Source organism: Odontesthes bonariensis, chromosome 2 (assembly GCF_027942865.1).
Source record: "Odontesthes bonariensis isolate fOdoBon6 chromosome 2, fOdoBon6.hap1, whole genome shotgun sequence".
NCBI lineage: Eukaryota > Metazoa > Chordata > Actinopteri > Atheriniformes > Atherinopsidae > Odontesthes > Odontesthes bonariensis.
Window position 1 is genome coordinate 839,647 of NC_134507.1, and position 15,556 is coordinate 855,202.

At 47.3% G+C, this 15,556-nt stretch overlaps 1 protein-coding gene across 3 annotated transcripts in view; it reads left to right on the top strand.

The window, feature by feature from the left end:
• ninl (ninein-like) overlaps positions 1-15,556 on the top strand; it is a 42,237-nt gene that overhangs the window by 7,064 nt on the left and 19,617 nt on the right. For 2 of the 3 annotated variants that reach the window (XM_075473567.1, XM_075473584.1), the window contains exons 3-13: positions 9-105; positions 395-582; positions 3,955-4,000; positions 4,913-4,968; positions 5,052-5,174; positions 6,549-6,719; positions 8,600-8,736; positions 9,502-9,642; positions 9,736-10,021; positions 11,699-11,785; positions 11,885-12,020. In XM_075473567.1, coding sequence (XP_075329682.1) covers positions 9-105; positions 395-582; positions 3,955-4,000; positions 4,913-4,968; positions 5,052-5,174; positions 6,549-6,719; positions 8,600-8,736; positions 9,502-9,642; positions 9,736-10,021; positions 11,699-11,785; positions 11,885-12,020 — 1,468 coding nt within the window. The remainder of the gene's footprint in view (positions 1-8; positions 106-394; positions 583-3,954; positions 4,001-4,912; positions 4,969-5,051; positions 5,175-6,548; positions 6,720-8,599; positions 8,737-9,501; positions 9,643-9,735; positions 10,022-11,698; positions 11,786-11,884; positions 12,021-15,556) is intronic. The other variant, XM_075473575.1, reaches the window with a different exon arrangement.

Sequence of the window (15,556 nt, forward strand, 5' to 3'; positions counted from 1 at the left end):
GCGTTCAGGTGAACTTCTCGGAGTTTAAGGACGGCTTTGTGGCCGTTCTGTCTCGCTCTCTGGACTTCAGCACCTCGGAGGACGACAGCAGCTACCTGGAGCCAGGTGAGACCCGAGGGGCCCCGTGAGACCCGAGGGGCCCCGAGACTGAAGGGGTCTGAATGACCTAAATCTGATTTATCTTTCACAAAGTCTGAATGCTCAGCTGTTAGTGGAGCTGTGTCAGCAGAGATGATTCCATGTTTAATAACCCCAGATTTAGTCTCTGCATCATTAACCAATCAGAAGCTTTTAAAGCCCAGCAGCTCCTCTCATTGGCTCACATCATTTCTCATCTTCCTGTCGGAATGTGAAAGCAGGAGATTTGAAAGTGACCCCGCCTCTCCCTCTGCAGCCGTTCCAGATGAGGTGCAGCCAAAGTTCGTGAAGGGAACGAAGCGCTACGGCCGCCGCTCCCGTCCCGACAGCGAGGCCGACGCCGCGCTGACCTGCGACTCGGAGGACTCTCCTCCGTCCAGAGCCGAGGCCGCGGGCTCGTCGCCGGCCAAGCTGAGACGGGCCACGTCGCTGGAGAGCGTCGAGGTGAGACGGGCGCCGACTTCCTGTTTGAGACGCCGGCGCGAACAGTTCTGCTCAGTTAAACCGGACCTGGAGCGGTTCTGGTTGGAGGTCATTAGGGTCATCAGGCTCAGATTCCAGATTTAATCATCTGTGACCTCTGACCTCCAGAGATGGGACCAAGGCTGTGTTCGAAACCGCCTACATACTGCATACTACATACTACATACTGCATACTACATACTACATACTGCATACTGCATACTGCATACTGCATACTACATACTGCATACTGCATACTGCATACTACATGCTACATACTACATACTGCATACTACATACTACATACTGCATACTGCATACTACATACTACATACTGCATACTACATACTACATACTGCATACTGCATACTACATACTACATACTACATACTGCATACTACATACTACATACTGCATACTGCATACTGCATACTACATACTACATACTGCATACTACATACTACATACTGCATACTGCATACTACATACTACATACTACATACTGCATACTACATACTACATACTACATACTACATACTGCATACTGCATACTACATACTACATACTACATACTGCATACTACATACTGCATACTACATACTACATACTGCATACTACATACTGCATACTACATACTACATACTACATACTACATACTGCATACTACATACTACATACTGCATACTACATACTACATACTACATACTGCATACTACATACTACATACTGCATACTGCATACTACATACTGCATACTGCATACTCATCGATCAGACAGTATGTAGAGCGTTTACCCACAATGCATTTGGCTCCTGCCCGAGCCGAAATCAGCCGGCCTGAAGCTGATTTCTCTTAAGCTCTAAACTCTGTAAACTTTAGCAACATTTGAAACATTTTCAGGAGAGAAAGTAGTCGTTTAGATCCCCAACGTGTTGAAAACCTGACAAAATACCGGCTGTTTACCATTTTGTTCCCACGAATTCGGCGCTACTAAAGCTAGCCGCAGTTAGCAACACACTTCCGGTTATTTTCACAAAATAAAATACCCGTTGCCTTTTATCACAGGGAAAGCCATTACCATACAATTGGTGCTTTTGTTTTGAAAACAGGAAGTGAACCTACCCTCGTTGTAGCTAGCTTGAAACTGCCGTTTTGACAGGAAATGACGATCGGCGACGTCACGTTACGTTGCATCTTGGGTAGGTTGAGTATGAGTAGTAACCTCATGATGCATACCCAACATTTAGGAGAATCTAGTATGCATCCGGGAACTTAAAAAAGTTAAAGTTAGTAGGAGAAGAAGGCGGTTTCGAACACAGCCCAAGTCACAGTGACTTGAGTCCCCATCTCTGCTGACCTCTGACCTGTGACCTGTGACCTCTGACCTCTGACCTGTGACCTGTGACCTCTGACCTGTGACCTGTGAGCTGTGAGCTGTGACCTGTGAGCTGTGACCTGTGACCTGTGAGCTGTGAGCTGTGTGTGTTTGGTTAGCTGGGATCACACATCCAGCCGGGCTGCGATTGTTTGGCGGGCCTGAATACCTGAGGGGGGAGTAGGCGGCCGGAGGTTTGGTGGTTTTGGGGGCGGTTGAGGTTTTTCAGGAAGTGGGTTTGTGAGGAATGTGGCTGCTGGCGGCCCCGGGGCGGCTCCGGCTGCTCCGGCTGCTGGATGGAGATGCTTCCCTTTCACTCGTGTCTCTGTGAAGCCTCTCAGCTGCAAGGCGGAGCTCCAACAGCTGGATCTGCAGCTGGATCTGCTGCCCTTAGCTCCGTTGTTTTCACTCCTCCTCATCGCTGTGGTTTCATCACGCTCGCAGTGACATTCCAGTAAAGTGAGGAGTTTGTTTTCATCCCGTCTCAGAGGGAAACTCTCCGTCTAACATCCAGGCTGTAGGAGGAATTTAATCTTTCTACGTTATTTACTCTGAAACTCTGAGCTCATCCGGGCTGAGACTCACATCATTTCACTGCTAACATCTGGCTTTCTATTGGCTCAGGATGTTAGCATAACAGCCTGAGAAGGGCCAACGTTAAAATTTTGATTTTATCTTGGGCTGGGCAACGATTAACATCTTTAATCTAATTAATCGCATGATTTCCCTGATTAAACGCATGGGGCCGTGGTCCCTAGTTGCTGAGGGCCGTGGTCCCTAGTTGCTGAGGGCCGTGGTCCCTAGTTGCTGAGGGCCGTGGTCCCTAGTTGCTGAGGGCCGTGGTCCGTAGTTCCTGAGGGCCGTGGTCCCTAGTTGCTGAGGGCCATGGTCCCTAGTTGCTGAGGGCCGTGGTCCGTAGTTCCTGAGGGCCGTGGTCCCTAGTTGCTGAGGGCCGTGGTCCCTAGTTGCTGAGGGCCATGGTCCCTAGTTGCTGAGGGCCGTGGTCCGTAGTTCCCGAGGGCCGTGGTCCCTAGTTGCTGAGGGCCGTGGTCCCTAGTTGCTGAGGGCCGTGGTCCCTAGTTGCTGAGGGCCGTGGTCCGTAGTTCCTGAGGGCCGTGGTCCCTAGTTGCTGAGGGCCGTGGTCCCTAGTTCCTGAGGGCCGTGGTCCCTAGTTCCTGAGGGCCGTGGTCCCTAGTTGCTGAGGGCCGTGGTCCCTAGTTGCTGAGGGCCGTGGTCCCCAGTTCCTGAGGGCCGTGGTCCCTAGTTGCTGAGGGCCGTGGTCCCTAGTTCCTGAGGGCCGTGGTCCCTAGTTGCTGAGGGCCGTGGTCCCTAGTTGCTGAGGGCCGTGGTCCCTAGTTCTTGAGGGCCGTGGTCCCTAGTTGCTGAGGGCCGTGGTCCCTAGTTGCTGAGGGCCGTGGTCCCTAGTTGCTGAGGGCCGTGGTCCCTAGTTCTTGAGGGCCGTGGTCCCTAGTTGCTGAGGGCCGTGGTCCCTAGTTGCTGAGGGCCGTGGTCCCTAGTTGCTGAGGGCCGTGGTCCGTAGTTCCTGAGGGCCGTGGTCCGTAGTTCCTGAGGGCCGTGGTCCCTAGTTCCTGAGGGCCGTGGTCCCTAGTTGCTGAGGGCCGTGGTCCCTAGTTGCTGAGGGCCGTGGTCCCTAGTTCCTGAGGGCCGTGGTCCCTAGTTCCTGAGGGCCATGGTCCCTAGTTTTTGAGGGCCGTGGTTTGTTCAGAGAACGCAGTTCTAGGAACAGTTTTGATGTGACGCCTCCACTTTCCCACAGCTGCCGGGGGGGGGGGGGGGGGGGGGTGCTAAGCTCCTGAGCGTGACAGTTGGATCTACACATGAACACACATTCAATATATTCAGTCCAGCAGAAGTAAAGTCTGCTCAGGAATTCCTGCTTAGTTTGGTCTGTTGGTTCAGACATGCACACGTGCACACACACGTGCACACACATCACTGACCTCCATGTTTTCTCTGCAGAGCCTGAAATCTGACGAAGAGGCAGGAAGTCAGAGGAGCTGTAAAGGTACTCTCACACCTGCTCTGCCATACAACTCCAGCTGCAGTTTACAGATGTTCCACACAACTCCAGCTGCAGTTTACAGATGTTTCACACACAACTCCAGCTGCAGTTTACAGATGTTCCACACAACTCCAGCTGCAGTTTACAGATGTTTCACACACAACTCCAGCTGCAGTTTACAGATGTTTCACACACAACTCCAGCTGCAGTTTACAGATGTTCCACACAACTCCAGCTGCAGTTTACAGATGTTTCAGCTTCCAGCAGCTCCGTTAAACAGAAGCTTTAGTTTCTTCTCTTTTGGACCTTTAAGAACAACTAAAACACCTTAGAGGATCGACCCAAAAATTCCATGAAACTTGGGCCCCACTTTTATCTTACTTTGAGAAGCTTGAAGCCCTCCCACATGACTGAAAAGTAAACGGAAATAAAGACTCACAGACCTCAGAAGACCTGTGTAGTGACAATTAAATAAAGCAAATAGCCAACTGGTACTGTCCTGAATATCCACTTTTTCTTTCTTTCTTTCTTTCTTTCTTTCTTTCTTTCTTTCTTTCTTTCTTTCTTTCTTTCTTTCTTTCTTTCTTTCTTTTTATTATTATTATTATTTTGTATCATTATTGTCTTTTTATTATTTTAATCTTGGATATTTTCATGTCTGTAACATTTTTCTAGTGTAACACTTTTAAGTCACTATGTTCATTCTTATTATTCTGCTTTTTTTTTGTATTGACAGCATGGTGGGGTGGGGGGAAGAAAATAATAAAAATATGTTTGTTTCTTTGATCAATGCTCATTCTCTCAAAAAAACAGTAAAAAAAAAAAAGAACAACTAAAACCTCATCGTTCCCGACACATCAGCAGCTCGTACACACCCGGTTTGTTCCTGAGAATGACAGATGTGTGTGTGCTCAGCAGGTGGTCACCAGCAGGAAGTGGGAGGAGTCCACCAGGATCACCTGGACCTGCAGGTAAACAGGTTAAAGGGGAGCTTCGGTTTGTTGGAGGGAGGTCACGGGACTTACTGACCCTTCCGATCTGTGGTCCTGTACAGGACCTGCTCCTCAGGAGGTTGGACGCCGACCTGGACGACGGAGTCAGCGTCAGAGAGTTCAAGAGGGTTCTGTTCAGCTCCACCCCCGTCCGATCAGCTGACCCCCAGAGGGCGCCGCGCAGGGTGGGTTTAACGTCCAAACGTGTTTCTGTTGAACAGGAAAGCAGCTTTAAGGCGAGGCCAGCGGCTGCTGAACCTGCACCTGGATAGATGGATAGATGGATGGTGGGTGGGTGGGTGGGTGGATTGGTTGGATGGGGGGGATAGTGTGAATCAAGTGTTTTGAATCAGGAAAACATCTAAAGCTGGAGTTTGAATCCCAGAGTTGGATGGACCGGTCCAGCTGGAGCTGTTCCGACCAATCAGGAAGCTGAAAGATCAATAAATGCTCAAAATGTCTGAATAAGATCAAATGAGTCGGAGAGGAAAAGCTGCCGTTTCATGCCTCAAATCTAAAAGTCAATTTATGGTCGGTGACATAAGACGCAACGCAAGCCCTTGCGTGCTTGTGTGTGTCACGTCAATTTTCTAAACTTCACGCATGACGCAAGACGCGAGCAGAGCTATAGAGTAGCCACTCTGGACGCGAGCACAGGGCACTATCTACATCACATCCGGCAGCGTGTTCATCTTCTGGTTTCATCTCCTAATAAAAGACCGCTGTTTTCAAACGCCAAGGTAGAAAGTGAAGAAGAAGAAGCATGAACCCACTCGAAGAGAGTCTTGCCGAAGAGCTCCTGGCGGTGAATTTCCTTTCATCATAGTAGGCTTGTCATTGAAAAAACCTGCTGCTCCACCTACTGTCCTGGCGGGGAATCGCCACGCAGCACACGCAAGCGCCGGCAAAGCTAAATGAAGCATAAACGTCTCGATCCATTAACATACGCGCAAGGCTAGTTAAAAGAGATATAAATTAAGCTTTACTGATCACATTAGATCCATAAGATCCATCAGGCAGGAGTTTCATAGTTTCCCAGGAGCTCCTGAACGCACCGCCAGCTTCCCACCAATCAGGCGAGGGCGCTGCAGCTGCCATTCATCAGCCTGATCAGCAGGTGATTCTGGTTCTGTTGATGAGTTCCAGTCGGCTGTTAAACAGAGAAAAGGTGAGTTTGGTGTCTCAGATCGACCCGAGCCGGTCGTCTACAGTCGATCACTTCCTGTTGGGGCGCCGCTCTGAGACGGTCCCAGGATCTGGTCTCTCTATCAGTTTAACAGCCAGCTTCTAACAGAACCAAAGGTTTCCTCTCTGAGCTGCTCATGGTGTCACATTTCGATGTTTTTCCACCTTAAATGGGCGTGTGACTCCCTGTTCTCAGCCCTTTTGCTGTGAGCTGGAGGTGTGCATCAGCTCCACCCTCCTGGCTGTGTGTCCCGTGGGACTCAGACTCTAATCCAGATTAAATGTGGGAACAAACGGCGTTTGTCAGGGCTCTGAAAGCAGAACCCGAGTCCCTGAAGGAAGGCTCTGACTCTGGCTTCTGGTCCTCCATGCAGTCCCAGGCGGCGGCGGAGGAGCGCCGCTCCGCCTCGCCCTCCCTGCTGACGGCCACCGTGGGCCAGAGGGTCCTCAGCCGGCTGGACGACGGCTCGGGATGCACCAGCCCCGAGCGGGTGGCGGCGCTGTGGACCGAGGAGGGGATCCGGAACAGCCGGGACATCCTGCAGGTCAGTGTGTGTCATGTGACCGCCCAGACCGAGGGGAGTTCTCTCATTGGCTGTGTTCCAAACCGCTTCATTCACACGCTTCAGGTTTTATTCCATTTTATTCAGAGGAAAAACTTGGATTTTAATAGAGTTTTACAGAATATTTCATTCAATATTTTCATTATTTCAGAAGTTTTTTAGCTTCTTCATCTTAAAATATTTGTTTTTTTACGTGTTTATTTAACTAATATTAAATAAACATTAAATTTGCTGCGGTTCAAATAAAGTTTTTTTTTTTATTTTAAATATTTTATGTTGTAATTATTCGACACAACAAGAATATTTTTTATATTATAATATTTTTTTTTATTTATTTTTTACTGAGTTATTCTATGAATTTATTCTGATCAAATGTTCCAACAGAAACGATTAGATTAAATCAAATAACATAATCTGCCAGAATTAATTAAATTTTTGTTCCGGAAGTTCCCAGATGCATACTAGATTCTCCTAAATGTTGGGTATGCATCATGAGGTTACTACTCATACTCAAACTACCCAAGATGCAACGTAACGTGACGTCGCCGATCGTCATTTCCTGTCAAAACGGCAGTTTCAAGTTAGCTACAACGAGGGCAGGTTCACTTCCTGTTTTCAAAACAAAAGCACCAATTGTATGGTAATGGCTTTCCCTATGATAAAAGGCAACGGGTATTTTATTTTGTGAAAATAACAGGAAGTGCGTTGCTCACTGCGGCTAGCTTTAGTAGCGCCGAATTCGTGGGAACAAAATTGTAAACAGCCGGTATTTATTCAGGTTTTCAACACGTTGGGGATCTAAACGACTACTTTCTCGCCTGAAAATGTTTCAAATGTTGCTAAAGTTTACAGAGTTTAGAGCTTAAGGGAAATCAGCTTCAGGCCGGCTGATTTCAGCTCGGGCAGGAGCGAAATGCATTGTGGGTAAACACTCTGCATACTGTCTGATCCATGAGTATGGCTGTGTTGGAAACCACCTACTACATACTTTTTCACAAAATAAAATACCCGTTGCCTTTTATCATAGGGAAAGCCATTACCATACAATTGGGGCTTTTGTTTTGAAAACAGGAAGTGAACCTACCCTCGTTGTAGCTAGCTTGAAACTGCCGTTTTGACAGGAAATGACGATCGGCGACGTCACGTTACGTTGCATCTTGGGTAGTTTGAGTATGAGTAGTAACCTCATGATGCATACCCAACATTTAGGAGAATCTAGTATGCATCCGGGAACTTAAAAAAGTTGAAGTATGCGGTTTCGAACACAGCCATAGTTTCTCCAACTCTCCCTCTGCTTTCACATCATTTCCTGGTTCTGGCTTCTCTCTGTGAGGTCCGGACCGGTTCCAATCCGCCGGGCTCTGAGGCCCGTCAGAACCTCACATCTGTTGCAGCCTGTAATTAAATCATTCCTCAGTAATTCTGATAATCGCTGCTGAGGAATTTGTCAACAGACTTTTACAGAATAAAAGCCTGTGAGCGACAGACTTTTACAGAATAAAAGCCTGTGAGCGACAGACTTTTACAGAATAAAAGCCTGTGAGCGACAGACTTTTACAGAATAAAAGCCTGTGAGCGACAGACTTTTACAGAATAAAAGCCTGTGAGCAACAGACTTTTACAAAAATAAAAGCCTGTGAGCAACAGACTTTTACAAAAATAAAAGCCTGTGAGCGACAGACTTTTACAGAATAAAAGCCTGTGAGCAGCAGACTTTTACAAAAATAAAAGCCTGTGAGCGACAGACTTTTACAGAATAAAAGCCTGTGAGCAACAGACTTTTACAGAATAAAAGCCTGTGAGAAACAGGCTTTCCTGGGATGTTGAACCCTTTCCTGATGAGATGTGTGTGCCTCCCGCAGACTCTGGACTTCCCCCTGGAGGAGCGTCTCAGTCTGGCCGATCTGACTCTGGCTCTGGACAACGAGCTGCTGGTCAGCGGGAACGGCATCCACCAGGCGGCGCTCATCTCCTACAAGAGCGAGATCCAGCAGCTGCAGTAGGTCTCACAGCGAGCCGCCCGCAGAGCCAACACAAGCTGTTATTTCTACCTTTTTCTGCAGTTTTTCCAGAATATTTTCCATGTTTGGAGCAGAAGTTTACCTGAAACTGACATAATCACAGATGAATATATAAGCGGCTCATTAGATATGTTTAAATGATGAGACCTGCTGCAAGAATTAGATTAAAAAAATGTATTTATGTCAAATTAATCATATCAAATTTTATTAATTTGAGTCTGCAGCAATGGGTATGGCAGCTGCCATTTGTGGAATTACTCATAAATTTGTATTGATTATTCTATTATTTAATACATATAAATGAACTACAAATGAAATTCTGAACAACACAATCAATTGATCTAAGTATCATCTTCCCTTTTGAAATGTGGTATCCCCCCCCCCTCCCACGAGATGACGGAGCCTGGAGGTCAAAGCTGATGCTATTAGCTGGATTTGTTGTTTTCTAATTAATGTAAAATATGAAAAGGAAGCAGAAAACTTTAGATTTATTTATCACCAAAAAAAAAGGGGTCCAATGTGTCCCCAGCGGCAACTCCGCCGCTAATGCTAATGCTAATGCTAACAGGGAGACGGAGACGAGTCCATAGTTATGCTAGCGGCTATGTGAGTGAGACTGCATTTGCACACAGATAAGCTACATAGCAGACTTTTGTGGTGCTTATTGTATATTTATTGATGCTGTAGTCACAGCGGCGCCACGTTTGAGCTGTGATGTCACAGTGATGTCATGCTGCTTTCAGGGAGGGGGCGGAGCAAGCCTGCAGGGAGCGCGACAAGCTGCGGGCGGACCTGGAGGTGGCGGAGCGCAGGAACCTGCAGCTGGTCAGGGAGGTGGACGAACGCCACGCCAGCATGGAGACGCTCAACGAGAGCCGGATCAGGTGGGCCACGCCGCGGAGCCCGACCTCCCAGCATGCATTGCACTGCGGGTCACTGTCGTGTGTGTGACGTCAGAGCTTCTCTGTGGTCGGCAGGGACCTGGAGCAGGACTTCCGGGACCGGCTGACGGCGCTGCGGTGCCAGTCGGAGCAGGAGAGCGAGGCGCTGCTGGAGCAGCTGGAGCGGGAGCGCCGCGCGCTGCGGGAGGAGCTGCGGTGGCTCGGCGCGCAGGAGGCGGAGCTACAGGAGGAGCTCTGCGGCGCCGCTCAGGAGAACGGTCGTCTGGAGGAGGAGCTGAGCGCCGTGAAGCTGAGGCTGGCTGAGGAGGAGAAGGCTGTGGGCCGCCTGCGGGCCGACCTGAACCAGCTGCTGCACCACAAGGTGACCCCACAGGTCCCGAGCTATCGGGGGCTCAGGTCCCGAGCTGTCGGGGAGCCGGGCTCAGGTCCCGAGCTGTCGGGGAGCCGGGCTCAGGTCCCGAGCTATCGGGGGCTCAGGTCCCGAGCTGTCGGGGAGCCGGGCTCAGGTCCCGAGCTGTCGGGGAGCCGGGCCCAGGTCCCGAGCTGTCGGGGAGCCGGGCTCAGGTCCCGAGCTGTCGGGGAGCCGGGCTCAGGTCCAGGTCCCGAGCTGTCGGGGGCTCAGGTCCAGGTCCCGAGCTGTCGGGGGCTCAGGTCCAGGTCCCGAGCTGTCGGGGAGCCGGGCTCAGGTCCCGAGCTGTCGGGGAGCCGGGTTGGACTAATGTTGAATCTATTGAATCGTATCCTCCAGGAGACATTTGTTGGTGTTTTATCAATAAAAGTGAATCGTCGCCGGGGCGGAAAGTTTCCGTTAAATTTCCATGGGAAGTTAAGCTTGGGAATTTTGGATATATTCCATATTGGAAACTTTCCATGGGAACTAATGGGAATTTAGGAGAACTAACTGGGAATATATTATATCCAAGCATAAATATAAACAGAAGTCATAAGAAAACATCCATACAAAATGTTTTCAACAGATTTATTTGTAAGTAGAGTAGAACACGTTCTAATTACTTGTTTCATGGATGAACAAAAACAGGAGTGTTGGGTTCAATATTACCCAACCTAACCACACTCATTCAAAAATCTGCACAAAGTCCCATTAAAAAAGATAAATGCACTTTTCATTGATCTTTTTGAATGGGACTTTGTGGAGATTTTCCTCCAAAACGTCCCATTAAACATGCAAATCTTCCTTCTAGCAATCCTCTGCGTTTTTGCTCAGCCAACAGACTCTTCCTGGGCCTCATCAACATCCAGCTCTGAGTCTTCAGTGTCGCTTTCCAGCCCTGTTGAGGACGGCTCTGTTTGCGCCAATGCCAACCAGCTTTGAGGCGGCTGATGATGGTGGGATTTGGAGGATGATGGAGGCTACAGGTGCACGGGCCTCAGATTCAAGTCATGCTTATGCTAAAATATACTTTCCTCAACTATATTTAAGTTCCCTAGAAGAGCCAACCTTCAATTTTGAAAATTCCCATAAATTCCCAGTTTATTCCCGTAAATTCCCAGTTTATTCCCATAAATTCCCAGTTTATTCTCGTGGAAAGTTTCCGTCTTTGAAAATTCCGGGAATTTTGCAACCCAAATCGTCGGGCTGGTTCGTGGCGTAGTGGGCTGAGCTGGCGCCCCATGTACAGAGGCCACAGTCCTCGCTGCAGCTGGGCCCGGTTCCAGTTTGTGCTGCATGTGGTTCCCCCTCTCTCTGCCCCCTGCTTCCTGTCCTATCCAATAAAGGCATAAAAAGCCCCCAAAAAATACTTAAAAAAAAAACAACAACAACAAAAAAACCCTGAATCATCAACATGATGAAGCAGGGAATCGATGTCACATGACCTGACGGAGTCAGAGGAGCCCCTCCTCCAGCCGCCCACACTCCGGGTGGTGTTGGGTAACCTGCTGATGAATGATTTAAACCGTTTCCTGTGACTCCTTTCTTTCTTTCTTTCTTTCCCTCTGGGACTTTTCCATTTGTACCTGGTGCTGCTGATCGATCGATTGATTGATTAAATGAGCCTCTGTGTGCTCTTTGTTTCAGTTTGGTGGTTTGGACCCGGCCGGCGCCGCTCTGAGTCCTGAGGAGCGGATCTCCGACGTGATCAAAGAGTACGAGCTGCAGTGCAGGGTAACCTTCAGGCTCCGTCAGATTCTGCAGCTTCACCTGCTCTGACCAGGAAGTAAACACCTGTGTGTGTGTGTGTGTGTGTGTGTGTGATGCATTCAGGAGCTGCGGGACAGGAACGATGAGCTGAGCTCAGAGCTGGAGCTGCTGAAGAGCAACAGGAAGTGCAGACGGTCGGCGGGAGACGGCGCCGCTCTGAGCTGGAGTCAGCAGCAGCAGAGCGCTGAGTCGGACTCTGGTAACTATGGTAACACGTCAGGGTTACGGTGCGTTCAGACCGGACGCGGTGCGAAATGTTCGCATACAAAGTCAATGCAAAGACGCGAATTCGCGCGAGTTCAGAAAATCCAACTTTGGCGAAATATCCGCGTCACGACAGCCTATCAGGGTTGAGATCCTGGACGACAGTGACGTCATGCGTCCCGGGATCTTTTTAATTGATTTATCTGCCGCTCACCGGAGACAGTACAGGCGCTCCGCAGCTGAAATGGAGCGCCTGTAGTTGGTGTCCTGGTGAGCCTGAAACACCGCTGGAGGCGGCCGTCATCCAGACGCAACTCCTGGAGAAGGCGGTGAAATTATCCGAGCTGAGTGCTTCTCTGGATGATGTCACTGACCCAGACACGACGGCGTGTGCGTTTCCCACGAATCTCGGACTGCCACAGCAGGTACAAGGACGCGATGGTACTTATATCAGCCATGGGTGATGGGAGAATGAAATGGATAGCCCCTTGAGCGAAATTTCGCTCGTTGTTTACTCGTGCGAATAACGCGAGTAAATTCAATTACACCCGCGGCAAAACTCGCGCGAGTAACGTGACGCGAAAATTAGCACCGCGTCCGGTGTGAGCGCACCGGTGACAGCAGTGTGACAGGAGCTGCGTTATCTCTGCCCACACGGTTTTATCTAAATTCCAATCAAACCCCGCCTGGAGTAAGTTTTTTTTATTTTTAAACTTCAGCAAAAATCGAGCATGAAACGTGGATGAATGACTCTTGGTGTCTACATCGCTGCATTGCTGATACTATCAACTCGTGCCTGCTGGTGTCCACAACAATGGGAACACGCAGGCCTATCTACCTCCTCCTATGCCACGACAATAACTTTTGGACATCATATAATTTACTCAGCCATCAATAAACGTGCAGTAATGCCGTCAGCTAAATCAATTAAAACAACGTGCGCAAGACACCGATGGCAGCGGTATTACCCATACAAACAATTGTCCTACCTGTCCTTCATGCTACTCCTCGCTGGGGATATCCAGCTCAACCCTGGGCCTACTTCTGTGGATATATCCTCCCCGGATCAAGTGGCATGGAATACACAAACGAAACCAACGAAACCGGTAGGATCTTGTAATACTTTCCATCTGAAGTTGCAACAAAGACGTGACTATCTCTCTATCCAAACCTGGAATCCTCGCGTCAAGCCGTCGGGACTTTTGGGAGGCCATCTGAATGTGCGGAGTATAATATCCAAGACTGATGAAATTCACAAACTCTTGTCAGATTCGAATTTGGATTTTTTAGGACTATCCGAAACCTGGTTAACGCCGAACTCACCAGGCTCTGTTTATGCCAGGATATAACATTTATAGACAAAACAGACAAACTGGAAGAGGCGGTGGCCTACTTCTATACATTAAGGACTGCTTTCGAAGCACTCGATATGAGTTGACAGTAAACTTTGAATGCATCGCTGTTTCTGTCTCATTGTCAGAAAACATGTCGTTTATAATTTTATGTCTATATCGACCACCGTCATCGAGCAATTCTTTTTATGATGAATTTAAATCACTTGTATCAAACCTTGAACACACTGGGAAGGAATTTATGATACTTGGTGATTTCAATGTTAACTGGTCTAGCAAATCAGACAGGAGAAAGCTTAAAGAGATCACCGGCAAACACAATCTCTCCCAAATGGTTAATGGGCCGACTCGAATTACACGGTGTTCTAATACACAGATTGATCTGATATTTTGTAATCTAACGGAGAGAATCATAACTTCATCGCTGGTATTTCAGACCACAATCTCGTGCTGGTGTGTCGAAAACTAACAAAGAAAAGGTTTATCTACAAACATGAAAATAAAAAGACTTCATACAGAATACCAAAGAAGGATATGCAACTGTTTGAGGAACAATTGAAACTGTTAGATTGGTGTGATTTTAAACATGATGACAGGCCTCTAAATGATAAATGCACACTAGTCTTAAGCATTATTGGAAGTGTGAAAGATAAATTCATGAAGAAATGTACACATGGGCGTAAAGAATCTAATTTACCATGGTTAAATGAAGAGTTATGGAACCTAATGAGGAAAAGGGATCATGCACTTAAAACTGCCCTAAAAAGTAAATTGGACAGTGATTACAGGACATTTAAAGGTCTGAGGAGTAAAGTAATAAGCATGCTCCGTAAATCTAAAGCAAACTATTTTATTGGCCTTATTAAGCAGGCAAGAGGAAATGGCCAAAAAATATGGAAACACCTAAATACAATGTCAAGGAAAGAAACAAAAGGAAACCACCTAGTAGAGTTAAACATAAATGGCAATATCTCAAGAGATGACAGTGAAATTGCACTGGCTTTTAACACCTTTTTTAAGGAGTCTGAACAATTAGCAACAACTTTTGGTCATCGGAATGTACTTATCTCCCCACCTAACTACGAACACCCAGTTTTTAATCTCCAAGAAATAAATGAAGAAGAGATAAATAAAATTGTAATTAATCTTAAAGGGTCTAAGACTCAAGACATATATGGTTTTGACTCCTCCATGTTTAAGAATAATGCACATGCACTCTGCAAACCCATTACACACCTGGTAAATATGTCCATCAATCAGTGTCTGTTTCCTGATGTATGGAAAAAAGCTGTGATTATACCTATTTTTAAAGCCGGGGAGACTACTGACGTGGCAAACTACAGGCCTATAAGTATACTCCCTATCATCTCCAAGTGGTTGAGAGGGTTGTTACACAACAACTCACCAACCATCTTAGTCTGTGCCACGTTCCACTGCATGCAATGCAATTTGGGTTCAGGGCAAATCACTCCACAGATACTGCTCTCTGCTACTTTGTGGAAGAATTGAAATCTAAGCTAGATAAGGGTGGGGTAGTTGCAGCAATTTTCCTGGATTTGAAAAAAGCCTTTGACACTGTAAACCATAATGTTTTCGTTTCTAAACTGTCATCACATAACATCTCTGCTGACACGATTAAATGGTTTACATCATACCTATCAAGAAGGAAGAATTGCACCAGAATAAATGATGTACTCTCCACTGAAAATACCTGTTCGATAGGGGTGCCCCAGGGCTCTATCCTGGGCCCACTATTGTTCAGTATATATATAAATGATCTCCCCTTAGTGTGTCCTGATGTTAACATTCAAATGTATGCTGATGACACAGTGTTATATGCACATGCAAAATCTAAACAGCAAGCAGCAGACAAACTGAATGGAGCACTGAGTAAAATAGCTGACTGGCTAGATTACTCTTGTCTGACACTGAATACATCAAAAACTGTTTGTATGTACTTCTCTTCACGTAAAAACAGGAGTCAAGAGCCAGACATATTTGTTAAAGGTGAAAGGCTCAATGTAGTAGATGATTTTAAATATTTAGGGGTCATTGTTGACTCTCATTTAACTTTTAAAAAACATATTAAAAAGGTAAATGGTCGAGTGAAAAGGAATCTCCTAAATTTTAAGGTAATTAGGAATCAGATGACAACAGAGGCAGCTAAACTTTATTTTCA